The 17,212-nt window shown below is 41.5% G+C and overlaps 1 protein-coding gene across 6 annotated transcripts in view; it reads left to right on the top strand.

The window, feature by feature from the left end:
* Window positions 1-17,199, top strand: part of KIAA1211 (KIAA1211 ortholog) — a 114,147-nt gene extending 96,948 nt beyond the window's left edge. For 5 of the 6 annotated variants that reach the window (XM_021396084.1, XM_021396080.1, XM_021396082.1 and 2 more), the window contains 7 exons: window positions 2,701-2,865; window positions 5,288-5,356; window positions 6,532-6,714; window positions 8,224-11,344; window positions 12,890-13,080; window positions 13,962-14,127; window positions 15,756-17,199. In XM_021396084.1, the coding sequence (XP_021251759.1) occupies window positions 2,701-2,865; window positions 5,288-5,356; window positions 6,532-6,714; window positions 8,224-11,344; window positions 12,890-13,080; window positions 13,962-14,127; window positions 15,756-15,916 (4,056 nt within the window). In that variant the 3' untranslated portion in view covers window positions 15,917-17,199. The remainder of the gene's footprint in view (window positions 1-2,700; window positions 2,866-5,287; window positions 5,357-6,531; window positions 6,715-8,223; window positions 11,345-12,889; window positions 13,081-13,961; window positions 14,128-15,755) is intronic. The other variant, XM_021396079.1, reaches the window with a different exon arrangement.

Below are 17,212 nucleotides of genomic sequence, written 5' to 3'. Positions count from 1 at the left end.
ACAGAAAAGTGGGGATGAGGTAAGCTGGGGCTGGAGCCCGTGCTCTGGCTTACTGGTCCAGTTCAGAAGCTCCCTTTCGTGGGCTCATTGGCCATTGTTTCATGGTCAGGTGTGGTAGCTGTTTGTCGCTGTGGATGTTTTGTAGGCTCTATGGGAAATACCTGGCTGCAAACAGAGGGATGAAGAAACTGCACTGGAGTTGGTAAGACTGGAAGCGGAAGGTAGAGGCAGGAGATGTTCAGCTGTTTCTAGCTGACAATGAGACTTTGGTGCAGGATGGTAATTTCTGACTGCTAAAGTAAAAGCCTTTTTGCACAAACCAAAAGAGACCAGGTGCATTTAACTGAGATCAGTATTCATCTGTGGATATTTTTACAGGGTATTTAAGCATCCTGTGCGTGACTGCACAATAGTGGAACAGCAAAATGTCACGCCTGCAATTTCTAATGACTGGAATAGCAAATAATCCTCCTTAGGCAACCGTCGCCCACGTGCTGTCAGCGCAGGGTTTATAGTTGTGTCCTGAAATATTTCTCTAAGTGAAACATTTAAGAAGTGCAAAGCAGATGCTTCTTTTCAGGGAATGTGGTCTCTTTTTAATTCTCTTGAAGCTTAAATAAACGTATCTCTCCATCTCTGGGTTGCACTACCTGCATGTGTTCTTCCAAGTAAAACCTGTGGATTTTATCTTTTCATTCAGGGATGGTGCAATTTTTGGGTTCTACAATTGACCAGCTAGAGAATGTATTTGTATGAATTTGTGAGAAAATAATTGAAGTTTAGTTAGAGTTCATGCACATTTTCAGAAAAGAGCAGGGAACAGATTTTATGTTGTTTTGTGAAAGCAATCAGAATGAATTTGCTTAGTGGTAACAATGAGCTATTTGAGACTTAGATGTGTAGTATTCAGCATTGGTTTTGTAGTTGAGAGTGCACTGAAAGCAATAGGCCACTGGAAAACTATTAATGAAGTTTGTTTAAGCTATTAAAAAAAAAGTAAATAAATAATTACAAAAAGAGCCTTTTGTCCTGTAGGTAATATGAGGGCTATTAGATTTTTTTTTATATCTTCAAAGTAACTCATGCAAGTCTGAGCAAAAAAATCTTTAAAATTCAAAGTAATTTAAAAATCTGTGGGCAGTCCAGAAATATTGAGGTTCTCCTGTTTCCTGGAAATAGTAGGAAAACATAATTTTAAACCTTTATATGTACAAGTACACGGTTTTAAAGCAGAGCCCCCAAGTGTCCTCGATGGCAATTTAAAAGAACTGGTTTTTTTTTCAGGTATATCCCATTCAGCACAATAGCTTCACTGACACGCTGCTCCCACTGTGTGCTGCGCACACGTTAGATCAAGAACTTGAACAGAAAATGGAGAGAGTAACAGACCTTCCTTCCGCCAGAACAGTTTGCAACACATGTACATGTGTTCATGTTCTCACTGTGTAACAGATGCACAAATCTTTAGTTTTATGGGTAGTTACTAGAGTAATCCTGTCAGTTCCAATTTCCAGCTTGGGAGAAGAACTATTGTCAAGAATATGACTTTAGGATGAACCAGGGAGGAGACTCAATTGAGAAAACAGATTGAATTAAGAAGCTGTTCTGAAGCTCCATTCTACCGTTATTGGAGGAGCTGTAGGAGCACAGCACAACTACAGCCTTCACAGTTTGATCTCTCTGACTCCCACTTGCACAGTGGACACCAGTAATGTTTCAAGTCAGAGAGCTATATTTGTAACACTAAAATCTGGAAGGATTTTGCGGAACCCTTGCTGTGAGGCAGTGGGTGCACTGGCAGTAATCGGAGTGGAAATAAATCTTTGCCATTCAAAACTGCCCACTATTTCAACGTGCTGTACTAGATGAATTTCATTTTCTGTCAAAATTTACATGGGCATAAACTATTCTAATTTAATCACTTGGTTATGAGGCGTCTCTGCATGTATTTTTACCAGATTGCTGTATCAAACTATTAGGTAATGTTTTGGAGTTGATATAGATAAACTGAGGCAAGAATGTTGTCCAGTCAGCAACGATGAAAGGAAAGCTGATCAGACTTGAATCCTTTTAGAGTTCTACCCAGTGCTATTAAAGGATTTCTTCCTTTGCCAGCTTTTCACCTTAGCCATGTTCATGATTCCGTGGTATAGGAAAAAGATACGCTCTTGTTCTATGTGATACCTACTCTAAGCTTCTGTATTTCTCAGTGAAAATCGTATCGGGGTCCATGTAGGAACCAGATACTGGGTAGTTTTAATTTCTTGGGGTAGATTTGGGTCATGATTTTATCATTTCTTTGTGATGGTAAGTCTTGGTAATTAATTAGCTTTATAAACTGTCTTAATCTAGGACACGGATTATGAAAATAGATGGAAAGTTGCAAAATTCTTAAAATTCACAATAAATTTGCAGCACTGATGAGGACTGAAGCTGATGACCCCAAAACACAACTTAGGCAGTGAATTCCTGTCCTTGATCACTTTGTGGGGGGGAATAGAGAGGTAGGGGCCACCATACTGCAGCAACATGAGCCTCAAGACATGAGCCTCAAGTTGGTGTTCCTGTCCAGAGTCAGAAATTGCCCTGAGTGTTTCTGTGCTGCTTCAATGTGGAGAAGGGGCAGATTTAGGAGATTTGGCTTGTTTTGCTCATAATCTAAATACCTTTTTTTTTTTTTTCCCTCTTTTTGTTTTTCAGCAACAGTTGGCCAAGAATATAAAATTTGGGCAGCCTCCGCAAATGACGATTTCTGGGAGGACAATGGGGGAGGCAAATGCTAGTGTAGAAGAGGATGTGTTTCTCGGTAGCTTCATGGAGATTGACTCTCAGCAGGACATGGTGCTCTCAGAGAGTGGCAATAAAGTAAGCACTTCAAATTGATGTTTTCATGGTTTTATAGTGATAATAAACCAGTGAAGTTCACCAGGGCATAATGGATGTCTCCAGTGAGGCAGAGCCAGGCTCAGCGGCTGCTGTATGCGGGTGGGATCACTCAGCTCATACTTCTTGGACTGGTGAGAAGTGTGCTCTTGGCTTCCTGAGTTAGGTCCCATAGTGCTGCCAATCTGAGTGTCTGCTCTGAACCTCCAGCAAAGCATGTGTTGCTCACAGGGTAACCAGCAGACCAGATTTTTAACTCAGTCTGAATATGTCTTGAAATATGGTTTTCTCAGCAAAGAAAGTTGTGCACAGCATCTGTGGCAAAAATGAAAATCCTTGCAAAATGAGACAGGTATGGAGCTTAAATCCCTAAAATCCACGGTCTTGGGGTAAATACCCATATTCCTTGTGGATGGGAAATGAAGACATATGAGGTAGTGAAACATTTGGAGAATGGTCTATAAACCCAAATGTGCAGTGTAATTCAAATAATGATTCAGATTCTCTACAGAGACTTTGATACCGGGAACTGCAGGATTCAGGTATCTAGAAGGGGCTTGTTCTGACGCTGAATAAACACAGCAAGGGATGGAAGCTCTTGGGAAATTCTTTGCTGCGAGGCTGGTTCTGGAAGTTGCTGTAATATCTGAAGGGAACACGGGGGACAAAGGGGCAGTCTTTTCCTGCCTGAAGAAGGCTGACATTGTGCCAGGTTACCCCAGGGGAAGGCACACAGCAACCCCACCATGTATGTGCAGCCAGTAAGATCCTGGATGGGAGCCGGGGTGTGATCCTCAGCTCATGGGTGCTGAAGCCAGCACTGGCTATGTGAAAGGCAATGAATGTCCTCTGCAGCTCGTGCCTGTGTTCAGCTAAATGTACAGAAGAGAAATTTATGGCTGAGGTGGCCCAGGCTTAATCCATCTCAAGAGGCAGCGTAGCTCTCTGTTACTACTTCCTTCATGGCTGCAGGGAGCCAGGCATTTGAGTAGGAAGTGCACACTCACACCTATCCCTCCCCAGTCTGGAAGGCTAGAAATGCAGTAGAAGTAAGGTATATTTCTCCTGCTCACAAATAATCCCTTGTGAAGGAATCAGGTAAGAGCATCCTTCATGCCTCAGAGCACAGTGGGGCTGTGGCAGGCTTTGTCTACATACCCTGGTACTAGGAGAAGACTCCAATACCACCACATATTCTTTCCAGACGGTCTTCGTGCTTCAAGAGACCAGAACGTCCCCTGGTGACCTCCAGCTGGAAAGAAGACAGAATCACAAAAAAATCACAGGAGTACCCTTGTGTAATAGAGAGAGAGGTTCAGGCCTCTCTTTAAAATACTATGTTCTGAAAACAGAATTAATGCTGCTTTGCATAGTTTTTTGATAACACAGGATTAAACATCTGTATTCCCAGGAGATCACTGTTCAAAGTATACAGGCAGATACCAGCAAGTCAGTACTAAGTTGCCAGAGTGCTCAGCACTTTGCTTTCTCCTGCCTAGTACTGCTTGCTGCCTGCTTTATTGGAGACTTTTGCTGCATGGCAGCTTGCTTGGTTTCTGTTCCAGTCTCTTCAGTTGGTCTTGTAGCAGCTGCATGGGCTTATCTGTGTCGGTCTGGGGGGAGCCGGTGGCTGGGACCATGTAGCGCTGTAGTGCTTCAAGCTTCCCATGCTGGCTTATGACTTCTGATTTTCCTGACTAGGATCGATGGCAAGACATATATTTAACCTATATTTTTATGCTTTGTATTATTAATCTGTTCAGAAGGAAAAATTATACTTTTTCGTGTCCACCTGGTGTAATGGAATCCAAACATTCATTAAGTGATGAAGTAATACTGTGATATAATGATTAAAAAATGTTTCTGGATGCAATTAATGCTGCTTCAACCTCTGTGCCTTAGAATCCTCTTCTGTGAGCTGACTTCAAGCAGGACAGTAGCTAAGGAGCCCTAGCACTGATAGGCTCAGGTTGCTCTGTGAAGCACAGGAGTCACTGAGAATCTTGAGCTGCAGCTCTGTGCAGCAGAGCTGATGCCTGGCTGGGTACAGACCAGGTTCTTAGTTTTTGCTGGGCCTAGATAAGGAGAAAAATAAAGTTATTAAGAGCTGCCTGAAATTCTGCTAAGTTGTGCTCTTTCATTTGAATCTAGTTATCTCATTAAGGAAGCATGTTTCACCTTCTGTAGTGTCCAGTAGCAGCAATTGCTTCTTATTGACAGTAGTGACTGAAGGAGCAACGGGAAAATGATAGTATTTAGAAACAAGAACTGTTTATCCATCATTCCTGCAGTGACAGGAAATAAGACTTAAGCTACTCAAAGTGCATGATTTCACAAGTTCTTTGAACCGTGTTTATTAGATGTTGTACGTTTTAATATCCAGCTGTGCTAATCTTGTTTCCAGTCAGCTGACACTCCAGATCTATTGAGACCAATGAATTTGCCTGGAATAGGACATGAAGTGGAAGAAAAGGTAACAAAACTTTTGAGTTACATTGCATGGTTTTGGGGATAGTAAATAAATGATCACTAAGATTGTGAAATCTGTTTCTGTAGTGAGAGTTGATTGCAGGAAACAGCAGAACTCAGTCTCTGCCGGTCCTACAACATTCCTGCTTTTGATGTGTTAGTCACAGAGCCATGATTTTCCTAAGCACTTCTACTACTTTGTTATGCCTACATGTAATTCAATAAGTGTATGTAAAATGTTCCATCAGCTTTAAGTAATCGGTTCCCTAATTAGCATATGTTTAACCTCAGAAAATTACAGGGCTATTTTGAAAACAATGTGTATGACTTTGTTTCCTTACAGAAAATGTTTTCTCCCTTTTTTTTTTTTCTGTCTTCTTTTTCCCCTGGGGCTGTGCCAAACACAGGTCTCAGGATGATAGCTCAGTGTTTTATGGGAGAGACTGTGGTTCCAGGCTCACTCTTACACGTCCAGGCATCCCGTTCCACTGTACTCATGCCCCTTGTCTCACTAAATCACTTTGTTTGTATTTGCAGTTTCTGAACCAAAATATTTGAAGTGCAACAGGAAAAGCACCAAAGCCAGTATTCTCATACTTTATTTTTTGTTGTTGCTTGGTGCTTACCTTGGACGTCTCCACATGGCCGTGGAGGGAAGCTTGTCTGGAGGCACTGTCTGAGGCCCCACAGCTTAGTCATCTCCCATGCAGACAGAACAGCTCTGTAGCTGCTCTATCATAATGCTTAGATAAGTCGTTCTGATTTACTCTTCCTAAAGCGTATCATCTAAATTATTTAAAGATGCACGTTTTTCAATAAGCAAACTTTAAAATGTCCTAAGGGACGTTGCTGAAAACTCTGCCTTTGCCCTTATTGTTCCCATCTGCTTATGAGCAGAGCTGATATTTTTTGTGAAAAAAGTTAGTTTGAATACTCTAAGTAATTTTTAAGTGAAAAATATGAAAATGGGTGTGGTTCAGGAAACAGGAAAATATTATAGTTGTACAAAGTTCCTAACTTCTGTAATGAAAAAATAGGGTTTGAAATAGCAAATTGCTAGTTATAAGCTAATAATTCCTTTGAATTCAGAACTGCAAAGCTTTGTGGTATGTTTGTTTGGATGTTTTTAAATTGAGCACGCAGCTTAACAGAGGCTTCTTGTGTTTGTGATACAAACAGGTAACTCCAGTCAAGTCATCCCGGCCAAAAAGACAATTTTCCTGTTCTGGCACAATTGAAACAATCAATCTGGATGCAGTTCCCCAGGCCGTTGCTCGTCTAGACAACAGTGCAGCTAAACACAAGCTGTCCGTAAAGCCAAAAAAGCAGAGAATGTCCAGAAAGCACAAGAGATTAACAAAGGTATTGAACCTTCAGTGAAATAACAAGAGGAGGAGGTTGCTTTGGAAGCTGTGTACAAAATAGCCATAACCGAGTGCACCAGAAGTAGCAATAGACAGGGGACTGCCTTAAGATGTAATTAATATCATTAGAGATAGCTGTTGAAAGCTTCTTGAACAAATCTTGTGTCTCCAGGCCAAAACAAAATAGATGATTGTTTTATTTTGTTTTGAAATCAAGAGAAAGACCTCAAGATGAAACCCTGCCTGGAGATAAGATGCAAAAAGGTTTTAATATTGCTAGCTGAAATAAATGCTGTTTAAATCTGAGGTACTTCCACTAGGATTCTAGACTCAGAGAACTTTCTGATTCTAGCTAGTCTAGTTAAAATAATGATAATAAAAATTAGGACATAATGGTCTGAAGCTTCTGGAAAAATGGGCAGGTTCTGACAGTGCTGACATCGTTGTCTTCCAGGAAAGAATAAGACATGAGTAATACAGCTCTTTCTACAGCTTTGAGAGCGAGATATCAAATCCTAGCTCTAAGATGCTTATTGCATGGTTACTTTGGTTTTTATCCTGACACTTACAAATCAGTGTTTGTAAATGGGACTATTCAACTAATACAACATACAGGAGAGGCCACTGACCCTTCTTATCCACTCTTGCAATGAAGAAATTAAATTTAAGCATTTAGTTTATGTTTTTGTTTAACTGGAGCCAAATAACGACTGTACAGATGAGAGCTGGGCAGGGCATCAGCCGAGCTGTTCTCCTCATGGAAAGTGCTGGGCAGCACTGTTCAGGTGCAGCTCATCTTCGCTATAGTGGTAAGAAGTAAGCTGTGAAAAAGATCTGCCTCCTGTTTATTGCAGGTATTGCACCTACCTGCCAGTGCTGCAGGGCAAACACACGGAACCAGGCAGTAGTTAGCATGTGCCTTAGAACAGGGATTTCTGTCTAGCTGCATTGCTAGGCAGCCCTTAGAACCAGAGACTTGGTTCACTGTGATAGGCTTTGAAAAAAGTAACCAAATTCTGTTTCTGTGAGCACTGTTCTTTCCTGAGTAGCGTTGCAGTGCTCCTTTATGTTAACAGGTAGATTTGTCATGAAAGAGCTGGCAAAACAAATGCCCTGAGGCAGGTGCTAATGATTTCAATCTTTATGAACGGAGTTCTAAGTAGGAGAACAGGGTATGAATCTTTGCTCTATTCTTCAGCCTTCTGAAATGGCAGATCTCAGCCTGGATTAACTCATGTACTCCTAACAGTGACTGTTAATTTAACAGTGTACTGTTATCACTGTTGGGATATCTTCTTTCTTACAAAGGCTATCATCTGTACAGGTGAGAGGCATGGTATTTGTGAAGAAATTAACTATAAATTGAGATGTGTTGGCTCCAGATCTGAGTCACTGTCTTTAAAGAAAAGACATTATTTTGCATTTGCAAGCTATAGTCTTTTCACTGTAAAGAGTAACAAGCCAATAGGCAATGTTAAGTAACTCCATACTTGTCTCCCTATTTTAGGGATCACAAAGTTTAACGATAACAGAATTTGAGCCAGAGGATCTAGAAACTGAGCTGTTTGTAGACAGATACCCAGGTTTTAATGGACACATCGCTGCAGACAAGCTAATCCAGAAAAGAGATGAGCCAAAGCAGCTTCACCTGGCAGAGGAGAAAAGAATTGAAGATCACTGGGGGATCCTTGAAGCCGAAAAGATAAGGCAGATTGTAGAAATGGAAGAACAAAGAGAACTGGAAGAACAAAGGTGCCAAGAGCTGGAGGAGCAGATGCAAAAAGAGCAAGAGAGAAGGGACAGTGAAAAAGAGAGTAGTCAGTATCTCCTTGAAGGAGAGATATCTTTGAAAATCGAAGTGCAAACATGCCAGGACGAGGACAGCAGACTGCTGGAGGCAGAGAAGATGCAAGAGCTGGAGGACCAGACATGCCAGGAACTGGAAGAGCAGGAACAGAAGGAGCTGGAGGAGCAACAGAGACAAGAGCTGGAGCAGCAGAAATGTGAGGAACAGAACGAGCAACAGAGACAGGAAGTGGAGGAACAGAAGCACCAGGAATGGGACGAACAGCAGAGACAGGAGATGGAGGAACAGAAGTGTCAGGAACACAGACAAGAGCTAGAGAAGCAGAAGCACTGGGAACAGGAGGAGCAACAAAGACAAGAGCTGGAGGAGCAGAAACGCCAGGAACAGGAACAACAGAAACAGAAGCTGGAGGAGCAGAAGCACTGGGAACTGGAAGAGCAGAAGAGGCAAGAGCCAGAGGAGCAGGAACACCAGGAATGGGAAGAGCAGAGGCGCAAGGAGCTCGAGGAGCAACAGAGAAAAGAGCTGGAGGAGCAGGAGAGGCTAGAGCTGGAAGAACTGAGGCAACATGAGACTGAGAAACGGTGTCAGGAGGAAGAGGAAGGAAACCGGCTGGAGGAACAAAAAGAACTAGTGGAACAAAATAAGGAAGAAAAACAGAGACGAGAGCTAGAGGAGAAAGAGCTTCCAGAAGCTGAAATAAAACTGAAGCAGGAGAAAGAGGTTGAGAGCCCCAACCAACAGAAGAAAGAGGAGGAAGAAAGACAGCATTTGAAGGAGAAAGAAAAGACAGAGGAAGAGCAACCCCAGCAGCTACTGGAGAAGAAACAGAAACGGGAAGAGCCGAGAAAACATAAGCTCACAAAACAAATGCACTTGGAAAGTACAGACATTGTACAAGATGAACTGAAGCAGCAAAAGGAACAAGAGTGGAACAAACTGGAAGAGCAGAAAATAGGCCCAGAAGGACAACATCTTCATCGAAAGCAACGAGAAAAATCCTTGGAGCAGCAAAAGGACAAGAATGAGCTGTGTTCTGGGGGGGCTGATAGGAATCCAGCAGATGACAAGCTCCAGGAGAGATCAAGACCCCAAAAAGTCAAACAGTCTGAAAAAGGGAATAAAACAGCAGAAGATATCCTAGCCCAGAAACTGAAGAGAGAAGTTGATGCTCAAGAACAAAAGCGAATCGGGGAAGAACTTAGGTGGCAGGAGGTAGATGAAAGACAAACTGCATCCAGACCCTTCACATTTCAAGTATCTTCTGGAGATAAACAGATCATATTTCAGAAAGTAAATCTCAGTCCAGTCATGCCTGCCAAAGGAGCAGGAGGACTCTCTTCTCCATCCATCCAAGACAGCAGGATGCACACCTCCAGCAAGAGCTCTCATACACTCCCATCATCTGTGTGTGTTCCCCATACAGCTATTCTGGTTACTGGAGCACAGCTGTGTGGCACAGCAGTTAACTTGAACCAGATAAAGGACACGGCTTGTAAATCATTGCTGGGCTTAACAGAAGAGAAAAAAAATGTGGATATTCCTTCACCAGAGAAGGCTCAGAAAAAATCCCCGGGTCCCAAACCCAGCAATAGTAAAATGAAATACGCACAAGAGACACTGGACCAAGCCACATTAGCTGAGTGGGCCTCTATCCGTTCTAGAATCTTAAAGAATAAAGAAAATGGCAAATACAATGAGAAAGACAGAGTAAGCATCTGCAGACACAGTGATGACTGGACGCCCCGAGGACGAGGTTCTCCCCACGGTAACTTGAGGAAAACCCTATCTGCAAATGCAAAGTTCTCGATAACACCAGCATGGCAGAAATTTTCAGAAGCTTCTAAAACTAATTCAGGCACTGAGAATGTAAGTGCAGCAAAAGGCAATGAAAAAGCGGCTGTGGGAAGAAACATTGCCTCGTCCACTGTTTCGAATGAGGATGTAGTATCTGCTTTTAAGGATGACTTATCTGAAACGGCTAAAGAGAAAACAGAAACCCACGGTGAAATTACAGACAATACAGAAGGTTGTAAATTTGCAAAAGATCTTCCATCTTTCCTCGTTCCGAGTTTCCCTCATTCTCCCGGTAAAGAATTACCCCAATCAGAACTTCCAGGTGGTCTGGAAAATCCGCAGAACAACAGTACAAAAAAGCCAGATAAACCAGCAACAAGTGGAGAAGAAAATGTTTCTCCTTTTGGGATAAAGTTACGGAGGACAAACTATTCTTTACGTTTCCATTATGATCAACAGGCAGAGCAGAGGAAAAAGAAAAGATACAGTGCGGGAGACAGTTTTGATGGTGTGCCTGACCCACTACTCACGACAGAAGGTGAAAAGGAATCTGCTGTTTTTGCTCCGCAAGAGAGTACATCCCCTGGAACGGGGAAAACAAATGTCCATGGGAATTTAAAAGACTCAAAACATTCTTCAGTCATTGTGTTGGAGATTTCACAAACAGTGGGCACACCGCTGCCAGCCACCAGCCAGAATGCTTTACCTCCTCATGAGAAACCAGCATGCAAGTTGCTGGTCTCACAGAAACCTGCTTTAGCTCCAAAGCCTGCCAGCCAGACGCCTCCACCATCTCCTCTCTCGAAAATGAACCGGTCAAACCTGGCTGATGCACTGGGGCAGAGGTTTGCTAAGGCTGAATCAGACGGTAGCTGGAGAAAAGATGACAGAGCAGCGCCTCCTGTGGCACTGAACGAGAGCAAAAACGAAGAGGAAGAAATCAGAGAAAAGAAGTCATTTTTCCCATCTCTAAGTATTCCCTGGAGAGAAAAAAATGAGAAAAAGCCTGAGCCATTGAAGAAAGGTATGTAGTCATTTAGCAATTGTAATTCCAAAATGAGATACTGAAGTCCAGAGGAAGAAATCTGGTCTTAAGCTATAATTTTTACCGACATATTATGTGTGGAGTGGCACTTCTTTGCTTATTCTGGATGAATGAGACTTCCTAACCCCGCAGCTTAATTCAAACAACACACAAACTCAATGTGGCCAGTATGTCTTGCTTCAGAAAGTGAATTTCAAGGAGGTGACAGAAATGTGTGTGTTTTCCTTGATAGAGATGTTATCTAGTTAGGCAAATACAGACTTGTGTTCTGTGTGTAATGGTGCCATCAGAACAGAGGGAGTTGGTTTTATAATTTGCATCACATTGTATCTATTTTTGGGGGGAACAGTACCTAGCTTAGAAAGGAAGTAAGGTCCAGCTGCCCTTAGAGTACCTGTCCTGGGCAAATTCTCTACCAGCCTACAGCAGGGCACAAATCTACATTTCAGCAGCACTCTTCAGTAGCAGAAGTACTTACAGTAGCCATAGTGGTTCTTCAGAGGAAGGCTGAAAGCCCCTGGGTCCTGAAATAGTGTTCAGTATGAATGGAAAAAGTCCCTTGTCAGCGTGGGGGCACTCAGAGGAGTGAGGCAAGAATTCAACAGTTATTTGGGAAATTGCTTTCTTTCCCATTCTTGACTTCTGTAAGCATCGAGACTTCTAAAACTGTATCTCAGCGAACCACTACTTACGGTTTCTGTGAACACAGATACACTTTTTCATTTTTAAATGAGGATTTTGGGAACTAGTTGGAGGCACAGCTGCACCCTGGGAGAGCAGGGCCTGGGTCCTGTGAGGGTTTCTGTGCTCTACAGAAGAAACTTTGCACCCACACCGCTCCTCACAGCGCACCTTCAGTGCCATGCACGGCTCTGTACTGACTACAAGACCCAGTTTTGTACAAGATGCTTGTTGTCAGAGATGCTTTCAGCCTCAAATACTTTTTGCGAACACCAATAAAGATATTTAAAGTTAGTTATGTGGTATCAGACTTACAGGTGTTTTGGCTACTAGTTTCAATGAAGCTTTTCGAGTAATTGCTTAAATAAAGCCTGATTTGTTTCTGGGAATAGCCAAAGCCAACGAGAGCAAGAAAGGAGTAATTCATGTTCTGCTGTCACTGTCCTGGTTCATTTGGAGATACAAGATAGCTTTGGAAAATCCAGAAAGCTCTTGTGCTGCAGAAGAAAAGGTTACATCCACCTTTCATTGCTCTTGAATCATCACGCTGAATGAGAAATCAACTAATGCTCAAATAGCAATTTAAAGAAATATTAAGAGAGGCTGCATTTACCAGAGTGCAGAACTTTCAGCTTGGCTGAAGTATGTGAGTGCTGAATCAGGTCTTATTCATGAGGCATTAAAAACTTGTTCAGAATCTGACAGACAGTTCCTGAAGGCCTGTGAATGGCATGGAAGTCCATGAGCTTAGCTACAGAGTTTCACAAGGTGGGTAAGTTGTACTGGTTACTTGAGACAATGGATATCCCTTACTCAACCAATTATTTTCATCTTTTCTTTCAGAAAAACCAGTCCTCCAAAGCAGACACTCTTTAGATGGCTCTAAATTGATGGAAAAAGTTGAAACTTCACAACCGCTGTGGATTACATTAGCACTGCAAAAGCAGAAGGGATTTCGTGAGCAGCAAGCTACTAGGGAAGAGAGGAGACAAGCCAGAGAGGCCAAGCAAGCAGAGAAGCTGGCTAAAGAAAACGCAAGTATCTTTAGAAATACTGATGAGATCTTTAAAAGCATTAGCTAGTTATAATCATGTGAAGTATTTGTGTGTGCAGTTGGTTTGTAAGACTTCATAAAAACTAAGATGATAGTGGGTAAAAAGTAGCCTTAAAGTCTGGAGTTCCCTTTTGCAAAACTCCAGTAGAAAGTAATGTGCAACACCATGACAATCTTAGGATAAACTCTGATGCCTTAATATTGGAGGGAGTTAATGGTAATCATAAGGATGCCCACTGTGGCGCTGGTGCAGCAGAAAAATGGTAAGCAACATGTTTCTTTCAAAGCTTGAGTACTGCAATGCTCATTTACAGGTGAACATTAATGTTTGAACTCACTTCTATCGTAACACTTGGATACAATATGGACGAATGAAAGAAAGGAACTGTCACACAAAACTTTCAGATGTTTAAAACAGCCTAAACAAGCAGTGATGCTGTATCTACATACTACAGATGGTAAAAAGGGAAGTTGTGTGGATAACAGTATAGTTTAATGTCTGTTATGAGACCTACATTTCTCATGACAGATCCCTAGTCAGAGACATATATAACTGGTGGAAGAAAGCAGCAGTGGGTGTGAAGTCGCCGTGTTCTTCTGTACTCTGTTTAACAGCTAGGGTGGTTCAAACTGTTCAATATTTTGACTGAAGTGACAAACTGAAACAATTAATTCTGCTGCTTTCTTTTACAAGCTTTAATAACCATTACTTTTACAAGTACCGGAGCGTTTGGATTCTTTGCCTGAAAGGAAAGCGGAGGAAAGGACAAGCAACAAATGAAAGCACCAAGTGTGACACCTCTTACTTGTGGCTGCCTCATGACAGATTGTTTCTCATTTACCACTTTTCCTCTGTTCTAGGCTGCTGTAAGTAATCAGTCAGATACTAAAAGCAGCAACAGCAAAACGAGTGCAGTGCAGAAATCTACACCTCAAGAAGGGGATAAGAAAATTGAGACGGCTGTGTCAAGACTAGAACGAAGGGAGCAGCTGAAGAAGTCTAACACCCTTCCAACTTCTGTGACAGGTACAGTGAGAGATGCACTTTACTCTAGGAATAATATACTTTTAGAAGTGGTATTGCATGTTTTTGAGAAAGTGAATAATTATTTTCTCTAATTACCCCTAGAATTACAAATGCATTTGCGTTCAGCACAATTTGCTGCAGTCTCATGAGCTGCCAGAGCATCATTTTAACTGGGTCCTCCAGGTTATTCAAGTTCTTCAGAATTGTCCCAGATCAACTTAAAAAATAAATAAATAAAAAACAAACCAAGAAATTAGGCTCTCTCCCCAAGCCATATGCAACAAATATTTCTGAATCAAAACTGGTGAACTTAAGGGAACTTGATTTGCTGTAAATTGCAATTGCAGTATTGTTTTGCCTTTAGGTTGAGGGTTAGCTCCGAGTGCAAATGGTGCTGAACCCCTACAAAATGTATCTGTGTGGCAAATAAGGCATATCATGCTCCCATTCCTCTTCAGCTGAAGAGAAGAAAAACTCCCCCAGAATGAGTACTAATTTCATTCAAAAATACAAACACCAATTAAATTATATTGAGGGTACCCTGCCTTTTTGACCTTGAGATTTTTCTCTCCCAGCCAAATACTTGGTTTGGGCAACTGGAACCAGAACTTACTTACTCCTTTACTTGTCACTTAGATAAATTGAAATAATTGCACATTGAAAAGGCAGGAACAGTAAAACAGATACACCAAATACCCTGACCTTTGGGAAGTAACTGTTGTAACAGTAGTTGTAGGCAAAGGGTTTTGGAGAAGAGCACAGATAGGTAAAGATGAAACCTTTTTATAAACTACAGTGTAAATAAGGTGGGCTTCTTTGAAAGTAAATACAGGTATCAGCTGAATTTCAGGAGGAATCACAGATTTTGGATTTCTTTAAAGGGAAAGCATTGAACTGTGTTGGCTGTAAAGGAAATAGTGAGTGGATATCCATGTGATCGCTGTCTACAGTTGGAGTCAGGCAGCCATTATCAACAGCAGAAATATAACATCAGCCAGTATTTCTTCACTATGAATGATGACACACTGATTTGGGTTTCCCACATTTAGCAGAGCAGTAAAAGCAGAAGACCAGGCCAGAACATGGGTAAAATAGGTTTGCTGAATTCTCCTCTAATGGCTTTAAAAAAAAATTAATTGAAAAACACGATGTATTTCAGACTTGAGTCTTCTGCAATAGGAACTACTAAGAGAGTATAGCCTTTAAAAAACCATAAATTACTGTAACCTTTAAAATTACTGGCTTTTCCAAGTGCCTGCCTGCAGCAGTAGCTCCTTCTACTTGTTCATTTGCTACTTATAGTTAATAATGTATCACTAAAGTTACACTAAAAAAAAACAATTTTTGCCATCTATGCAATTTTAAATCCTTTTAAAATATTCAAAACATGAAAATGCATCTAAAAGTAATTTAGACTGAGTAAGAACATTTAACAAAGCTTCCGAAAAAGGAAATTCTGCTCCTCCTAATCTGATTATTTTGCATATATAGTAAGTAAGATTTAACTAACAGGGTTGGAAATAAGTATTGTGTTAAATCAGAACACCTTCATAGAAATGAAATCCCTGGAATTCTTCAATAAAGTACAGGGTTCAACTAAAACTTGTTTTGTTTCCTCCTCCCCACAGTGGAAATCTCAGATTCTGTTCCACCACCATCTCTGGCAAAAGAGGTGGCCAAGAGATTCTCCACACCTGATGCTAACCCCGTGTCAACAGAACCAGCCTGGCTTGCACTAGCCAAGAGGAAAGCAAAAGCCTGGAGTGACTGTCCACAGATCATAAAGTAAACTGCAAAATCACATCTCTGTTGCTGCCTATTAACTGCTTTCTTTTTATTTATGCAGCTTTTAAACACATGACAAAACTCAAAATGCATGTATTGGAGGACTGGAAACTGAACCAATTACCATTTTGCTCTAGCTCACTGCAAAGCCTATTCAAGTCATATATTCCATTGCTTTGACAAATAGCTAAGTGAAGACACAACAGATTTCAGAGCCAGTCTCTCTCAAAAATTCAAGAACGTGCTGATAGTGGATGTAAATTTTAGCCAGTATCATAACAAGGGGCAGAATTTCAGAAGCTCCTTAAATTCTCTTGAATTTGGTTCTGGAATTTTAGATCTCTACAGCTGAGATCTCAGAAAAGTTTTTCAACAGTCCATTGTTGAAAATTAATGCAAGATGCATGTTCCCTTCTCTTACTTCTAAATTTTCTTAAGTGTTAAACTGTATGAACTGTCAGTAGTTCTACCTGCTATTTAAAAGCGTCTCACTTAATGAAGAACGTTGGTAGACTTTCCACCTGCAAATGATAAATAAGAAGGTGGTACCATTCAAATGCTGAGGTAATTTTTTTTATCATAGGATTATTGTGTTATGTCTATATTCCCTCAGTCCTAGGAAGAAAACGATTCGTCCAACTTCACAAAAAATTACTAGTTAAACCGAAGTCAGGAAGTTTTCAGAAAGAAGCCTCTACTCTGCAACTACCTGAAAGGAGGTGGCAGCAAGGAATGTCACTCTCTTTCTCAGGTGACAAGTGGTAGGACGTGACAAAGCAGTCTCAAGGTGTGCTGGGGAGGCTTAGCTTGGATTTTAGGAAGAATTTTGTCATAGAATGGGCTGTCCTGGGAAGCGGTGGAGTTGCCATTGCTGGAGCCATTTAAGAGACGTGTGGACATGGCAGTAAGTGACATGGCTTGGTGATGGGCCTTGGTAGGTCGTGTTAATGGTTGGACTTCATGGTGTTGAAAGTCGTTTCCAACCGAGGTGATTCCGTAAGCTAGGGAGTCAGTATTTATTGTAGCCATTTAAGTGCATCGCTGTGCGCTTGGCCACATTTAAGATGCAGAGAGACAGCAATTGCAGATTAAAACTTTCAAATCATGTGACTGGCACTGAAGTAAGTAAAACTATTCCTGTGCTCCTGTACTTACAGAGTTGGTCTCAGGAAGTTCCCACAGGAGCAAGACTGCATAACTGAAGTTAACTGGTTTTACTTCATGTGCAACTTTGGGTATTTCAGGTACATTCCTGTACTTTGACCAATACAGACAGCACACTCTGAAAGGGTTTACTTAC

This window comes from Numida meleagris, chromosome 4, assembly GCF_002078875.1.
Source record: "Numida meleagris isolate 19003 breed g44 Domestic line chromosome 4, NumMel1.0, whole genome shotgun sequence".
NCBI classification, from domain to species: domain Eukaryota; kingdom Metazoa; phylum Chordata; class Aves; order Galliformes; family Numididae; genus Numida; species Numida meleagris.
This window is presented reverse-complemented; position numbering and strand designations above follow the sequence as displayed.